At 40.6% G+C, this 16,168-nt stretch overlaps 4 protein-coding genes across 4 annotated transcripts in view; 1 reads left to right on the top strand and 3 right to left on the bottom strand.

Moving 5' to 3' along the window:
• The window catches only part of LOC132264061 (ecdysone-induced protein 74EF-like), a 35,348-nt gene extending 25,425 nt beyond the window's left edge, over positions 1-9,923 (top strand). Inside the window, exon 4 of the mRNA XM_059764121.1 lies at positions 5,878-9,923. Within this exon, the coding sequence (XP_059620104.1) occupies positions 5,878-6,422 (545 nt within the window). The 3' untranslated portion in view covers positions 6,423-9,923. The remainder of the gene's footprint in view (positions 1-5,877) is intronic.
• A 1,321-nt stretch (positions 9,924-11,244) lies between these two features.
• On the bottom strand, positions 11,245-12,863 carry LOC132264223 (zinc finger protein ubi-d4; the record flags this gene model as incomplete). Its single annotated transcript, XM_059764338.1, has 1 exon — positions 11,245-12,863. A coding segment is annotated over one exon (1,341 nt), but the record flags the coding sequence as incomplete, so codon positions are not given.
• A 136-nt stretch (positions 12,864-12,999) lies between these two features.
• On the bottom strand, positions 13,000-14,187 carry LOC132264222 (farnesyl pyrophosphate synthase-like; the record flags this gene model as incomplete). Its single annotated transcript, XM_059764337.1, has 3 exons — positions 13,000-13,783; positions 13,844-13,984; positions 14,041-14,187. Coding segments are annotated over 3 exons (1,071 nt in total), but the record flags the coding sequence as incomplete, so codon positions are not given.
• An 809-nt stretch (positions 14,188-14,996) lies between these two features.
• LOC132264065 (josephin-like protein) lies at positions 14,997-16,121 on the bottom strand. The gene is made up of 5 exons (XM_059764126.1): positions 15,905-16,121; positions 15,767-15,845; positions 15,600-15,692; positions 15,348-15,531; positions 14,997-15,291 (listed from the first exon to the last, which is right to left on the bottom strand). Exons 1-5 carry the CDS (start codon positions 15,996-15,998, stop codon positions 15,166-15,168), a joined length of 576 nt encoding a protein of 191 aa, XP_059620109.1. The 5' UTR covers positions 15,999-16,121; the 3' UTR covers positions 14,997-15,165.
• Between the last annotated feature and the right edge of the window lie 47 nt (positions 16,122-16,168).

Below are 16,168 nucleotides of genomic sequence, written 5' to 3'. Positions count from 1 at the left end.
GCGAGTTCATTGTGTTTTGATATTTGTGAATGAGAGGCGGGTGGAAAAGGAGGTTTATCGCGATGATCGCCTCAAGTGGCGGATTTCCACCGTTCAGCAAATGGAATTCTGTGTGTGTGGAGAATCGTATTGAAATCCTACATTGCAGAAATGGCAATAAAGTTGGAATAATGTTCTTGAGTAATTGCGGAAGTTTTTCCCAACAAGAGTGGAAGAATTTCAATCGCTGGGCGCTTGTGCAACAACAGTTCAAGATCACTGTGGAATTTTTCACTTCTCAAATTGGCTTTTGGGGGTCTTTTGCGGATGATTCATTGGGGCTTCACGGAGGAGTGGACAAAAAGAGACGATCAGGAATTGGAAGTTTTTCGTCTGGGCGGAAGATCGCGGTGCAAAATATATTTTCACGATTGCGACCAGACAACCAAAACTGGCGAATGGAGAGCAATAATTTTTAGTTTGATACTCAGCTCGCTCGTCTGGCGTTTTTGCGCGCGTGTGTGTGTGCGAGCGAAGAGTTGATTTGGACGAAGCCGCAATAAAAGAAACTCGCGCATCTAAAACATATTCTTCCTCAATAAACAACTTCCTTTGTTTTAACCCGTGTTATAAGATGGGTTCTCCATGTTTTCTCTTGTGCGCGTCTTTTGCACAAAACTCCTCTTGGCATATTTCCTCTCTCGCTCGCTCGTCGATCGCGATCGCGCGACTATATGCACACACCTCGCGAAAAGCGCTCTCAACTACATTGAAGCTAGCAAAAATTCTGCGACTTTTCTTGCAATTTTAGCCTGTTTACATTCAATTCCGCTCTCGGATTCACGTTCCATTTCATTAGGCGCACTCGCCGTCTCGCTTGCACCTGTGCGATCGCCGCCTGGCCCGAGCGAGTGCGGAAGATGATCATTTTGCTAAATTGGTGGCTCTGTAGAGGAATTCTCCGTGCGATCGTAGAGCCGTAGCATCCAATGATCGCGCACAATTTTTGCAACATCGCGCCCAATACACTCGCGATCCTCCAAAACTCTATTCGCCGCAGCGCGCGACTAGTGTGTGTAGTTGTGTTATGCTGCATCTATACCGTTTGCTTTTTGTCGTGACCTTCAGAATATGCGCAAAGACGATGTGTCGATGACCAGTATGACGATCGCAGCGATATTTTTTCCCAACCATCATCGCCACAGTTTTTTCCTCACTCGTGTGCTCAGGGGAAAAAATCTCCGCTGATCTTCTCTCTCTCGCTTGGCTCTTTTTTTTCGGGGGACGGGATCATCGTTGTTTATTTGGGTGTTTGGACTGTCTCGATCGCACTGGGAAGATGCAGGTTTTCGGCTCAGCCACACGGAAAAATTCCACCGCCAGTTCTAATTGCGTTCGCCAAATCAACGCGGTGGGATTTTGAGACAAGAACGCTCGATTTGTTTGCAATCTGAACCTGAAAAATCACTATTTTCGCCCAAGAGATAAGAGAGAGAGAGAGCAAAGTATTGTGAGAAATTATCAGCTTCAAGCACAGTATTTAATTATGCCTTGAGCTTTAGTCATTATTCTGTGCTCAATTTGTTGCTTTTCTTACCTATAAAGTACTAAAATTGAACTGACATTCTTCCAGTCTTGTTCCTCCTTTACATTCTTGTGCTTTATCCGGTGAATGTGCAATCCTTCCTAACTTTTTAAGCTTTCTATTGCTTTAGGCAATATTATATTACGCTCGAATTTGTACTCTTCTTTGCACAATTGAAATGGCAAAAACCTTCCCTCTTATGAAGATATTCACCATTTTCCTGCATGCCACGCCTGTGATCTGACTTGCTCGCCGAGGGGTGAATTTCAACCCTCTTTTGTGAATGTGACAAATGGAGGGGATTTTATTTGACTTTCACGAATCTGACCGCAATCGTAGAAAAATCAACTGCGAGAACTCTGCTCCTCTTCTTGCATTTTCGCGTGTGAGAAAAACTCGTTTTTATCAACTTGTCTCCTCGCAATGCCTTATTATGCACAAGCGATATCGCGTCATTCCGGCATTAACACAACAATTAATCGCGAATTTCATTGGAGCGGAACTTTTTACGACTTTCTGCACAAATAATGCCTACAATTAATCATGTTTTCTTTTCTTTCTCTCAATTTAAGACAATCTTTCGCCTCTTTTTCATAACAAACCCCACTTGTAATCTGTATGACTCTCCATTTCTGTCGTCCATGTGCAAATTTGCTGCGCGCCTCTCGCGAAGGTGCGATAACTTTTTTTTCCGCTGGCCACAGCCCCGCTATAAAGATAGAAAAATGCAACAAGAGTGATTCAATTTCTTTTCGGGCCACTTGCAGTGTCAGGCTGGGTTTTTTTTGCCGCATGTCAAGAGGAGAAAAATTGAGGAGATCAGCAACCAAGTTCCGTAAATAGATTTTTTCCTCGTACAGTGGGAGCTGTTATCGTTTTTGAAAATTCACTGTCTCTGCTAAAATTATCACCAAGTCATGTGAATAACACTCTCAATTATGTAGTTCAACTTGATGATTAAAGAAATCGTGCAGAGGAAGTGCGAGAGAGAGATGATCATTTTTTGGAGCAATTTGCATCCTGACGGGCGCAAAAGTTGAAATAAAATTGCGCGTGTGGAATAAACAATTGGCGATGCGGAAATGGCAACAGGAAGTGAAAGAACACTTTATAATGCCATCCAGACAGTTAGCTTTTAATATGCGGCCGGGATGGCGTTCTTTCTCAGCCCGGCGAGTCGTCGAAAAGAGCCGCGCTCTGCGCAGCGCGGCTCTTCCTCTTCGCCAGCATCCGCCATAGGAAAAATGTGAGATGGGAGGAATGGAAGAGGCAGAAATTGCATAGAAGGGGAACAGGATTTTTGCAAGAACTTCTCTCTCTCCTTCTCACTCGGTTGACCTTCTGCCGAGCGATCACCCTAGAAATCCACTGACACCAACTAATCGCGGGCGCATTCTGCGCCGCTCTGTTCCTCACTCATGCACATCATTCTATGGCACAAACACTGCCACGAAATTGCTATTCTATTTTCTCCTCCAATTGACGAGCAAACTATACGTATTCTCAGCACTTCGTCTTTCCTTTCACTTTATTTATGGTCATGTCTCAATGTGTCATTTGGCGCTCGAGAAATCATGAGCACAACAGTTACTGTCGCTGTTTTTGCCTAATGCACTTTCCTGGCCAATTCGCTCAATAGTTCTGCACAGGTTCCAATTTGGCGGCCAGAACTTGCAATTTCTGTGACATTCTTGTGATTAATTGGTGATCGCTTCGGCCGATCATCGATTATGGTTGTGATTTATTTGATTTTATCACATAAGAATTGCAATTCAGATTAGATGGAAACTCCTTTTTCCATCAATTTTATTAAATCTTGCCGAATTCACAGGTTTCTTTCTGTGCTCTTTTCAGCAGCAAAAATGTGTCTTAAGCCTAATTTACGCTCATTTTCATTCCTTAACTTGTGTTTATTCAGGAATTTTTGCGAAAGAAAGTGACATTTTGAACTGGATTCTTCTAGTTTCGCCAAAATATCTCACTGATACTGAACTAGACGAAGATAGATTATATACACATGTAATTCTTGTGATATTGTTTGTATCAGAAGCACGCAAACACAGTCTTGTTTCCCTATCTAATCTCATCTCTTGTATCTCCGTCAGACTAATTTTTCTGGCAAGCTTCAGGGGATGAAAAACTGCGTGAAATTTGGCGTTCTTTCCACAAATTGATCTCTCGAACTCTCGCCACGCATTTCTCTGAAAATACCCAACCATGCGTAAGTTTGATAACGCTGATCTTTCACTACAAACGTAAGTCTTTGGATCACAAAACAACGTGACCATCTGACATTAAGAGAATGGACGAGAAATCATAACAGGAAAGTTTAATTAGCTTCAATTAGCCGATAACATTGTATAGTATCTATGTTTATTGTGTGAAGAAGATGGCAAATAATTGTACATTTTTTTTCACTATTCATCAGGAGGAAAAGCTCTATTTTCCAGAGCCATCCTCTTCTGACCCCCGCGATGGGCGCACAATCTCGCGAAGTGAGGTCAAAGTCACATCAAGGTCTCGTGGACTTTTTGTCCCTGGCCTCAAATCTTTCTCTCACTCTGGCGGGCTGTTAAAATTGGGAAGTAATTTTTGTCACGACACAAAATACACACTGATAAGATGACTTTCGCGCGCGAGGCACAGAGAGATTAAGGAAGGAGAGCCTCTCGGCGTGGCCTTATGCATTTTTGCAAATTAGCTGCTGGCGGGAAAAAAAAATGTGTGCTGTGGCATCAAAGACTCGACTTCCTCTTATCAATTCCAGTAGCAGTCACTCAACAAGGTCAGGAAAATGGCTTTCGAGAAAGCAGAGAGATAAAAAGAATTCGGCGAATCCCGCAGAAAGTCTCTCGCAATTGTCAAAAAATCTCATAGCGCGCGAAGAATTGAGTGAAGGAAGCGCGACATAATCTCCAACGAATTGGTTATAAATTTTGGAACACGGAAAATTTACGGAGAGATGATAAACATTGCTGATAAAAGAGCACGGCAATTGGGTCAAAGACGCTGATGATTAAGCAGCATAAAGCCATGCCAAAACACAGGAATTAGCAGCCCCTCAGCGGAATTCTCTATACTGAACTGTCGCGAGACGCGCTCATCTGCAACTCGCTGGAGAAGTCGCGCGCGCTTCCAGCCAATGACCAGGAAACAGCCACTCTGCGCGATTGACCTTCATTTTGCCTCTTCCCTTTATCACACTATTCCTCCATTCCCTCCCTATTTCGCAGTGTGAGTGCAATCTCGCGTCTTCCCTTCTGCCCGCCGCAGTGGCAGCTCTCTCTCTCTTGGCCCACGATAAGACGCGAAGGGCGCTCTCTTCCACGCTCCAGATTTCTCTGCAGCGCTGCTCCCATTTTCGCCCCCAACGCGCGCTTCCAGTTGCCAATTTGGCTGCCAATTAGCGCTCCGATACGCGAGTCTCGGCGCTAAATCGCTCTGGCTGGTGATAACAGAGTGTATTTCCGGGTAGAAATGTGCCAGGCAGCACGGACTCTCCAAGTGGCTCTCTTCGTCGCACACCAACACTTTCGATTGCATAACGAGACAAGCGACAGAAAAACGGTCGCTTGCACTTTGGTTCCATGACGATGGGCCGCGTAGGTGGAGAACAGGTGTGAATTTCTACGAGTTAACGCGACTCAATTGACTGTCAGGCAACGACAGAACCTGAAAGCCAGCGAAATTTATCAGCTGAAACTGATAATCTTTGCCACTGTTCCTCAATTAGTCTATGCACAGCACTTTCACGTGTTATTTGCGCTATTTATTCACTTAGATTCATCACTTGATTACATTGCGGTTCTAGATGTGAAAAAAAAATCATGAAAAATGCAAGAAACTGAGTGGAATTTATGTGAAATGGAAGCAAGAATACTTTCAGTGTCGTTCTTAAGTTTGTAGACTAAGAAAATGTGCTTCGACAGGTCGAAATTGATGTTCTCAATATCCAAACTTACTAGATTAGGTTAGAAAAGGATAAGAAGTTAGGTAATCTATGAGAGATCAGAAGAATCTAGTGAGATTTCTTCTTATCTTGCATAATAATTGATTTACTTAAGTTTCACCTTCACTTTTCCTCATGCTTCAAAGACAGCCTTTGTGGCTGCTTCTGATCTTGGAACGCATTCTGTCTTCCTCTTCCTTTTGAAGAAAAGTTGCGAGACTTCATTTCTGATCCGATCACTTCTGGTCTCCTTTTCTTTTGTCGCTTCATCTTCGTCGAAATGCATGAGTCTCAGCGATTGTCTTAATTCAATTCCTTGTTGCACTTTGATTGAATATCTGAGTCCTTTGCTCTTCCTTTGCAGTGCCAGACAGTTACTACCTGCATTCGATGAATGGTAGCTATCCGCCATCGCACTTCCCGACCCCGTCGCCGGCCCGGGTGGGCCCCCACCAGGCGCTGCACCCGCAGAGCGTGATCCAGGCGGCGACGTCGAGCGTGGGCGACGACATATCCTACATGCTAGAGCTGGGCTTCCAGCAGCGCAAGCTGAAGAAGCCGAAGAAGCCCCGGATCGAGATGGGCGTGAAGCGGAAGAGTCGCGAGGGCTCCACCACGTACCTGTGGGAGTTCCTGCTGAAGCTGCTGCAGGATCGCGAGTACTGTCCGCGGTACATCAAGTGGACGAACCGCGAGAAGGGCGTGTTCAAGCTGGTGGACTCGAAGGCTGTTTCGCGACTGTGGGGCCTGCACAAGAACAAGCCCGACATGAACTACGAGACCATGGGCAGGGCGCTGCGGTACTACTACCAGCGCGGCATCCTGGCCAAGGTGGACGGCCAGAGGCTCGTGTATCAGTTCGTGGATGTGCCCAAGGATATCGTTGAGATCGACTGCACCGGTGCGTAGGCGAGCGGGCGGCGAGTGTCCTTTCTCTCTTCTGCTATCCTTCCTTCAGTCTCTCTCTCTCTCTCTGATTGCCTTCTTATTTATTTTCCCGACACTCTCAAACCTCCCCTTCTGCCACTCAACGCATATTCAAAGATAAATGATATTCCTTCCACCAACTCACCTTTGGAGTGATGAGGAGAAAGAAGAAGAAACAAATTCTCTGTATTGAACCCACACACAAGATCTTCACGTGCTGAAGATTTTTTTTCTTTAATTTTAAAGTAATTAATTTTCTTTTTTTTGTAAAAGTGAGAAGATATTTTTAAAGAAAATTTATCGAGATACAAATATTGAAAGAAGAAGGAGGAAAAAGAAAAAACATGAAATCATCTGTGCAATGAACCAAAATAGATGTAAAAAAATTATTAATTAAATTTTTAACATAAATAAACTAGACATAATTATCGTTAAATTGTATAGTGAATGAGAGAGAACAAAATAGTTGATAAGGTTTTTTCACTCACACACAATTCTTTGGATGAACGAGAAAGTTTTTAGGTTTAATCGTGAAGGAAAAAATAATGAAAGAAGAAAAACGGCTAACATATGTAAGTAAAAACTTCATTAGAGATCTAGAGAAAGAAAAAATACATAGAAAAAAAGTCACACTGTACAAAAGGACAGAAAATGTTGAGAAATATCCCACTTTTGAAAAGACATGAAAGGCAAAGGGTTTGTAAATAATTCCTGAGGGAAGAAAAGATGTGTCAATGGTAAGAAAATTGTCTCTTTAGCTAATAAATGAATAAAAAAGGAAAAGCATACAAATGGAAATCAAAGAAAAATATCGAAACCTGTTGTGTAAACTTTGAATGTTGATGTGAATTGATATAAAAAAAATACAGAAAAATAGCTAAATGTTTCACTTTATGTTGATGTTGACCAATAAAATGTCATTAATAATGGAAAGAAGAAAATAGTAATTAATTTTTCCAGTGAATAGCAAATAAAATCGTTTTGATACCGTTTTTTAAAGCAAATCAAACATATTTATATTTGTTATATATTTTTCAAACAAAGATTAATGAGAAAAAGTGCGCGCATGAATCGTTGACGAGACGGAAAAATGTGAGATGAGAAAAGCAACAAAAAGTAAATGAAAAATACAAGAATTGTGATTGATAAAATAGAGTGTAAGATTAAAATAACTAAAGAAAAAAAAGAATGTGAAGAATTCTAACTGACTTTTTGGATACATTGAGCAATAATTTAGGATCTTTTTTCTTCTTTTTTCACATCCACAATTTTTAGACAAAAAATGAATGCAAAGTAAATTTTTTTTTTCCTTTCAAATTTATTCTCGATGCGACGTGATTGAGTTTTCGAAATGCCTTGAAAATGTGATGGAAAACATTAGAATTTTTAGCCTGGGAAAGTGAAAAAAAATTCCCCGGACGAGTTTCAGAGCAATGAAGAAGCGTGATTTTGGCGTGGTTTTTTCGTAGGAAGATCCTTTTTCAAAAATACGTTCGAATCAAACTCTCTTTTCACGGATTTACAACATCTCACCTTCAATTGGGACGAAAAAAAGGAAATTTTTGAATGAATATTAGGGAAAAATAAAATCTTAGAATCGATAGGAAAATGGATAGACAAAGTCATAGTTTGCGTTTGATTTTTTTTTGGTCAATTAAATACTTAAGGAGAAATTTGAGGCGCGTGTGAAGTCGAAAAATTATTCTGGAGAATTTTGAAGGGTGTGTAAAAAACTGATCTTAAAAATTAATGGCAGTATAAAATTTACTTAAAAAATAAATTTAATGGCAAAAAGTCCTATTCGATAAAAATTGAGTGTCATTGAAAAATAAAATTGTAAAATCCAAATGAATTTTTCATAAACGTGGAAAATGTGAATTTTTTACACACTTTTTTATAACCAGTAGTCATTCAATGTAGATGAATTTAGAAGGGGAGAAATTAGATGAAAAATTGCTGTATAAATTCTTGTGCTTCTTGATCGACGATCTCAGAACATTCTTTTTGCAAAAGAGCATTAAAAAAGTGAGTTTTCGCATGAGGAAAAAATGTTGTATGTTTGCGGCATCTTAGCTTTGATATCTCCGTATAAAGCATAAAAACTAAGTGAAAAAAGAGAGAGAGCGTGTAAAATTTGAGAAATAGGAAAGATGAATATTTGAGTACCTCATCGAAAACACTTGCTACAAAAGAACTTAACAAAAAATTTATAAAACTTAGAATATCTAAAGTATTTTCCTTGTCTTTTTGGGTTTTTTTTTCGTGCACTTCTCAGTGTTATTTTTCAATTTGACACAATTGAAAGCGAGCCTGAAAATAGTTTGTTATCCCCCAATAGAAATTTCACTGTATTTGAACATAAAGTGGATTTTTTAATGGAACATATTAATATTTGGTGGTGTAAAAAAAACGTAAAAGGGAAATACAAAAATAAAACATATAATCTTCGGTTTGCGTCCAACGAATTTGTGATATAAAGAGACAACAAACGAAATCAATTTAGAAAATTTGGTAAATATCTTTGTCATCATTGTTTCGGCACTTTTTATCTTCAATTGTAATTTTCAATGCTTCTTATTTGTAGCAAAAGAAAAAAAACCAGAAAACAAATCAGTTTTTTTTAGAGTTAAAGGAGTAAAAACTTCTCAGTAAAATCTCTTGAGGATAAAGTATAAAGAAAAAAAACTGAGTACATTTTTTAAAATGATTAAGAGAAAAAAATTGAGAAACTAGTGAAATTTTTTGCACATATAGGCAAATTTTTGGACAACTCGTGGACCTCAAAATATATTCGTAAAAAAAAATGATGGTGAAGAAGTTAAGAAGATAAACCAGTAAAGATACAAAATATACTTAAAAAATATTGCTAAAATGATGAGAAAGTCTCGTGAAATCAAATATTCAGAAATATTGAATCATATTATATTGAAATAATAATAAATAAATATTAAAAAAAAATATGTACAACTTTTAAAACTGCCGACAAAAGAAACAATTTATACACACAAAAAGAGTCTTTTTACAAACAAAATAAGAAGAAGAAAAATTTGAATGCATCTTCCTATGTTTTTATCCATATGAAAAACAAATATTGTAAAATTACCAAGTCAAAAAAAAATATAAGGAGAACCTAAAATACAAATTGAAAATAGCCTTTCAATATTATGAGAAGAGAAAAAAACCAATAAATTATTAAGAAAAGATACAAGTAAATCAAATATTAAATGTACTGTCAAGAAAAAAGAAACATATTAATAAGAAAAAATATTGAAGAATAGAAGTTTTACTAAATTTAGATCAATTTCACATGAATTTTCAAGATTCAAGAAGAAAAAAAAAACGCAAAACATATTTGCATAATATTGATTATAAAGGATGATGATGAAAATTTTCTTATATAAATGTAAACAGATATTTAAAAATATTTATACTTAAAAAAGAAAAAGAGAAATTGAAGCCATGCGCGGAAGAATGGAACAAAAATCGAAAAAGATCGTGAAAAACGATGGAAAAGACTTGAAAACAAAATTTTTACTGTTCCACAAGACTCTTAAGATTGAAAAGTGTAGAAAGAATGCAGATTTTCAGGTTTATTTTCTTCTGTTTCAGTCCATCAAGATCAAGAGCAACACGGAGAAAATCCGAAGAAATTTTTCTTTCATGTTTGTGGAGTGATATTTTCAACTTTTTAATACAAAAAAAAGCCTCATGAAAAATCTAAACTAACTAAAACAAAAAAAAACAAGCATAATAATAGAAAATGGGTGAATTGAGTTTGAAGACGATGAAGAAAAAAATGGATGGAGAGAAAATCAATTAAATTATAGTAATTAACATCTTAAGAATTAGTGTTTGGAATTATACTAAGAGTTTATATATAATTTGTACATAAATGATGAGTATAATGAATATTTTATTGTATTTCCTATCTTTTAAGAAAATTCTGAATGAGTTTTTTTTTGTGTCTCCCAGCAAATTCTTTTTGTGTTGTACATTTAATTTCTCTTTATTTTTTCTCTTTTAAAGTGGTTAGAATCTTTTTTTTTTTATTTCTCCCATCTTGCCAATGTGCATTGGCAAAGGGCGAGAAATCGCTGTAGTAAGTTATGTTTTATTTGTAAATTTTATTTCGGTGAGAATACAAATCATGTACATTTCTAATTTTAGTACTCTTTTCTGTTAATTTAAGAATAATGTAACTTTCTCTTATGTATAATTATCACAAATAATATAGTTTTTATTGAGAAATATTCGACTTTTGATTGTCTACTTTGGGAAAGAAGAATTTTATCTCTGTTCAATTGAAGGAAGGTTGAAACTTTTCTGTGCATTTTACGAAACATATTTCACTCAGATTTCACATGAAATTCTTGTGCGCGAAATTCGAAACTCAACCGGTAAATGGTTTGTGTCTCGACTTATTCAACACTCATAAGAATCAGTCGTTGCGCAAGAGTTTTTTTGCTTTTGTACTGAAAAATGTGCATTTCGCACTTCTTAATCGATATCAGTGAATGGTAGATAAATTCAGATAATTATTTCACGGTTTCTGGAGATTGAAAACTATATTTTCTGCAATTCTTCAAGTCGGAGATTTTCCCCTTACAATTATTCAGTTGATGCGAATTCTCATATCCTTGCTGACGAAGAATTTTCGCAAATCGCTTCTGAATGAAGACGGTTCTAGGCCTAGTTCTAGGCTGTCTGATGTCGTTAAAATCTTCTTGGCTTCTATAATTTAGCCGAAAGGAAGCTTTGAACTTTAGTTATTGTTTAAAAACCTTTCATTTTATTCTCTTTCATGGAGTGCAAAAATCATCTATTCAAATAAAACAGTTTAAAACTTACCGTGCTTTGTGCTATCTTACCATTTCCTTCTCTCTCATTGCCTTCGGCCGGCGCAGGATTTTCTGGCCGGCGTCTTTGGAGGCTCCTCGAACGAGTGAAAGTCGTGTGTTATTCAATGATTGTAATCCATACTTATTAAACATATCCCTGGCGTTCTTCTCAGTTAATACATTCGATCCGCCGGCGCCTCTGCGGAGCCGCGGCGGCTGGAGAGTAGCTGCGTGCTGGACAGGCCTAGTGCGTGCCGCTGCCGGTGGCGATGGGCCCGTAGGCCGCGTGCTTGGGCTTGGGCGTGTGGAACTCCTCGATGCAGAGCTTGCAGCTCCACGAGCCCTCGGGCGGCGCCGTGAGCGCCGGCGAGAGGCAGTACATGTGGTAGCCCCGGTCGCAGTCATCACAGAAGAGGAGCTGGTCGTCGTTGTCTGAGGTGCCGCAGATGGAGCAGTACTTGCACTCGATGCACTGCCACCGGTAGCGCTTCACCGAGATCATCATGTTGGCCGTGAACTGGAGGCACGTCGGGTGGCCGCTGCGGCCGCAGTCGCTGCAGGACACCAGCTCCTCCGGGGCGCCCGTCTTCTTGTTTTCGCGCGCGTCGCCCAGGCAGAAGTCGCAGTATGGCGACGGCGCCACCTTGCCCTTGTCTGCGAGGCCGCGTGGCGGCGGAGCGCGCTCCTCGGGCTCCATCGGGGCGCTCTCGTACATGGGCATCGGCGGCCGGCACTCGGGCAGCGGCGGAAAGCCCGTGGAGGGGCTGGCGCACTGCGGATCATCGTGCGGCAGCATAAAACGCGGCTTCTTGGCGCCGCCAGACGACGACGGCGACTCCATCGATACGTCGAGGCTTTTCTTCTGTCGTCCGCGGCCGCGCGCGCCGGGCTTCTTCACCAGCCCGTCTCCGGACACACCGCCGCTCGTCTTGCGCCGGTCGCCCGCCTTCCGGCGCTGCTTGGCGCGCCGAATGCTGTACGGCTCCTCGTAGTCGAAGTCCGAGTCTGGATCGTCAAAGCCGTCCATGTCGTGCAGATCCATGTCGTAGAACCACTCCTTGGGCACGTCCTCCTTCACGTTCTGGCTGTCTTTGCTGTCCGTGTCGCCGGCGCCCAGCGACGAGGCGCCGTCGTGCGCCTGCACGCCGTGGTGGAAGTCGCTCTCGAGCTCCGCGTCGCGCAGCATCCGGAACGGGCGCTGGATCAAGTACTGCCGCCGGGATTTGCGCCAGCGGGCGGCCGGGTACGAGTACAGCTGCCCCGACGCGAGGCCGGGCATCCGCTGTCTGCTCTTCATAAACAAAGCGCAATGGTTCTGGGCCACCCCAGTTTGCGGGTCCAGGAAGGGCATCCGCAGTCGCCTCTCGATGCACAGGCGCGTGTTGTAGTTCTCGCTGTTCTCCAGCACCTCCTTGTACGCCGAGTCATTGAGGAAGTTCTCTATTTTCGCTAAATTTTCACTATTTATCACTATTTGTACCTCCGACGCCATTATTCTCCAGCTTTTTGACGACTCTCTGAGACGTCCTCTCGCCACCCGCAGCGCCGCCAATTCACCACACGCGAACTTCTCCAGGGATGGCGAACAATTTCAGCGGTTGTGAAATTCGCGGGAATATTTTGGTGAATATATTGGAAACCGTTGATTGAAAAGCAAAGAAATTAATTTTTATTTCATTGATTATTCATATTCAACAAAATAATGTGTGCTTTAGTCTACCATTAAATGAAACTACCTTCTGTTGTTGAGCAAGTCAGAGTTTCTATTAATTTAAGATAAACTCTCTTGAAATCGCCGTAAGAATTTTCCTCTACATTTTTCATAAGACGATCATAAAGTTTCTTTGAATATTCTGCATAGATTTGAGGCAGATTTACATCCAAATACAACTGCTTAATAATGGCCTCATCTTCAGGATTATCATGTCCATAGTGGGCCTTCATAATCGCTCTCTGAGCCGGAGTTGCGTGTTCCATGCACGCCACGGCTAACCAGCGACATTTTCCCTCACGAATGTCCGTTCCCACTTTTCCGGTGATGTTGTGGTCGCCAAAACAGTCAACGTAGTCGTTCTGTATCATATAAAAATACCCCAAATCAGCGAGAATTGGGCGACCTTTTTCAAGACATTCTGAATCCGCATAACCAGCTAAAGTCGCTCCTAATGCAACTGGGAAGTAAACCATGGCGTATGAGCCGATATTCTTAGCAATTGCTTCGTATTTTTCTGTCGTGCAATCGCCAGAATTCAGTGAACAATTCACATCAACGTGCTGTCCAAGATAACCGACGAAAGATGTCTCATTGAACAACTCCAGGAGTCGCATGAAACAGTCGAGTTGGCCGAAATGCGTTCTCAAGAGAAAATAAACGCTAGTTTGAATTATGAAAGAATCGTTAATGGCGCCTATTTTAACGTCCTCCAGAAGATACCAGCACGTTTTGTTCCTTCTTGTCTTTCCGCCATCCATGATGTCATCGGCAACGTTGATGCCGTCGATAAACTAGGAGAAGCGTGTTCAATTCCACTGTTCTGCTCGCTAATTGGTCGCTTAAAGACTCACCATTTCCACGCACCATCCCAAGTAGTAGGCCAGCTTCAGATTCTCCGGTGTTTGAGAGGATTCAGGAGTTAACATCTTGTAGGTTTCAGCTACGATTATGCCAGAATATTTTCTCCCGCCAGAAACGCAGTAATTTAGTACCTGTTTAATAGTCGTTCTCTTTTATGTGTAGATACAGATTTGCTTCAGTTTCATACCCTTGTTAAGTGTTTCCCGCGGTCTATTTTATCTATTGTTGCAGCTTTTGCTTCGAGTTCTTGAACAATTCTCGGAAAATATGTCAAAAAAGCATCTCTTTTCGCTTTTGACAGCAACGTATCGTCAAAGGCTTCACTGAAAGCACAAAAAATGTTTTTGAAACATTACCCAAAATATTAAATAAACCCCACAGTTCAATCGGTTCAATCCAGTTGATTCAAAACGCACTTTCCTTTATCTCTTTTTGTAACATTTTGCAACAATATTGTGGATTTATCCCAGGATTTATCCTCGCACACCTTCTGAAATCTTTCACTGAAATTAAACAAATTTCTCCTACACAATCTTTGAGTGATTGTTATTAATTTATAGACAATCATTTCAACCCTTGTTTTGATCCACTGTATTTGTTCAAGTATTAGAAGGAACTGATTTATCTTAGGAGATTTGCGATCTTTTTATATTCGCCAGCAAATTGTTGTTGAGAACCGTGAGAACGTCGCTTAAGAGAAAACAAAATATTATTACTTTTCAATAAAATAGTATCAATCAAATGTAATTAAATGATTGTTTGAATTATCGTTAAATACGTTACACGTGCCTGTTCGTAAAAATAATGGTAAATTCGTGAAAACTTCGTTTATCGCTCAGAAATACAAAATGTTATCGGCATTTTTACCAATTGGTCGCCCTTTGAGGTGAAATTTTTTCTCTATGGTGAAGCAGAACCACTCAAATAATCTTTTTTAAGCTCAAATATAATTTTTTACAAGAAAATATAAGAATATTTGTCACGCTTAACTCTCAGAAACTAGTAAAAACTTCAAAAAAGACGCTGAAATTCATTGAATATATCTTCGAATATCAAATTTTCAAAAATGCAGGTAATTTCGCGCCAAAAATTTAACGCCCATCAGATAGGTTTTCCCTCTAAAATCCCAACAAGAAAAGACAATTCACAGTTGCAACAAATAATTTACTTCTTAAATTCATTAGAGTGATTTGCAGTGAGTGTGCATGCGTTGTGCATGTTGAACAAGTACTTAAACATCACATTTTGTCGATATTGTCAGCTTTATCGAGCGCATTTCGGCTAATTTTCCGCCTCTTCCGTCGCGCAATCTTTACGTCTCGTTGGAGCCACTCATTAAGCTGGGACTTCGCTCCGCGTCGCCTTTCTTCATGACCAGGAACAGTTCCTTGTCGTTACTCTGCAGTTGATTTCTCAAGTATTCCAGCAGCTTGGCGTCCTGAAACGGCGCAGAAAGTTAGAATGCAGCTTCCTGGGCGGATTCAGTGAACTCACGTCGCCTATCAACTGCGGAGAGCTGAGCTTCGAATCCAGATTCCACCAGTTCTTCCCGGAAATCTTCCGAACAGAGATCCAGTGTCGCCTCTTCACTGGCAGCGTCACGAATCCCAGTTTGTAATCTGTGGGCACGTTGAGGATGAACCCAATGATGTCGTGAGACTTTATACACGACGGATCTCTGGAAAATCATGACGATAAAACACAGTTTCCTCAACTTTAGCATGGAAAAGTGATGTTTTCACTCACTTCCTCTTGTCGAACCACACAGTTTCGCATCCCTTCGTCTCCAGAGCCGTCATAATCACGTTTATGTCGTAATTTCCGAGGCCCAGAACTGACCTGGAAGACAGATAACAGAAGAATTCAACTGGATTCAACAGGAATGTCCGGGAAACATGAGGACAAAAACTCACCTGTGCGGATTTATCCACTCATTTGGTGACAGTCTCTTGCATATCTCATCCAATTGACTTTTTGTGAAGGAGCCTTTGGCTGGAACGGAAGCGAAATGATAATTTTATGTAAAATTTATTCAAATTTCGATGGTGAACCTTGGAAAAGATTGTTTAGTGCGTGCAAAGCGCACAATTCCCGGATTTGTCTCTCATGATAAATGCTCACGCTGTCCATGCCGGGCTGACCCATCCACCTGCCGTCCCAATGTGCAGTCCTAATGCAAATTTCACTGATTTTCAGTGTTTCCCAGGCAGAAAATCACAAGTTTCTCAGGTGGCACAACAAAAACACGTCTTTTTTCTCTCCCACAAAACACACGCTGTCAAAGTTGCCGCAAAATTCCGCCACGTGGCGCAAGG

The sequence above is a fragment of the Phlebotomus argentipes genome, unplaced genomic scaffold (genome assembly GCF_947086385.1).
Source record: "Phlebotomus argentipes unplaced genomic scaffold, Phlebotomus argentipes genome assembly contig_32, whole genome shotgun sequence".
Classification (NCBI taxonomy): Eukaryota; Metazoa; Arthropoda; class Insecta; order Diptera; family Psychodidae; genus Phlebotomus; species Phlebotomus argentipes.
This window is presented reverse-complemented; position numbering and strand designations above follow the sequence as displayed.

Excerpts from the sequence above, each read along its gene's own strand:
- LOC132264065 (XM_059764126.1), bottom strand. The coding sequence starts at position 15,998 with ATGGGTCAGCCCGGCATGGACAGCGTGAGCATTTATCATGAGAGACAA. Across the intron at positions 15,532-15,599 it reads GTGTGGTTCGACAAGAGGAA|AGATCCGTCGTGTATAAAGT; the intron begins GTGAGTGAAAAC and ends ATGATTTTCCAG. Across the intron at positions 15,292-15,347 it reads CTCCGCAGTTGATAGGCGAC|GACGCCAAGCTGCTGGAATA; the intron begins GTGAGTTCACTG and ends GCGCCGTTTCAG.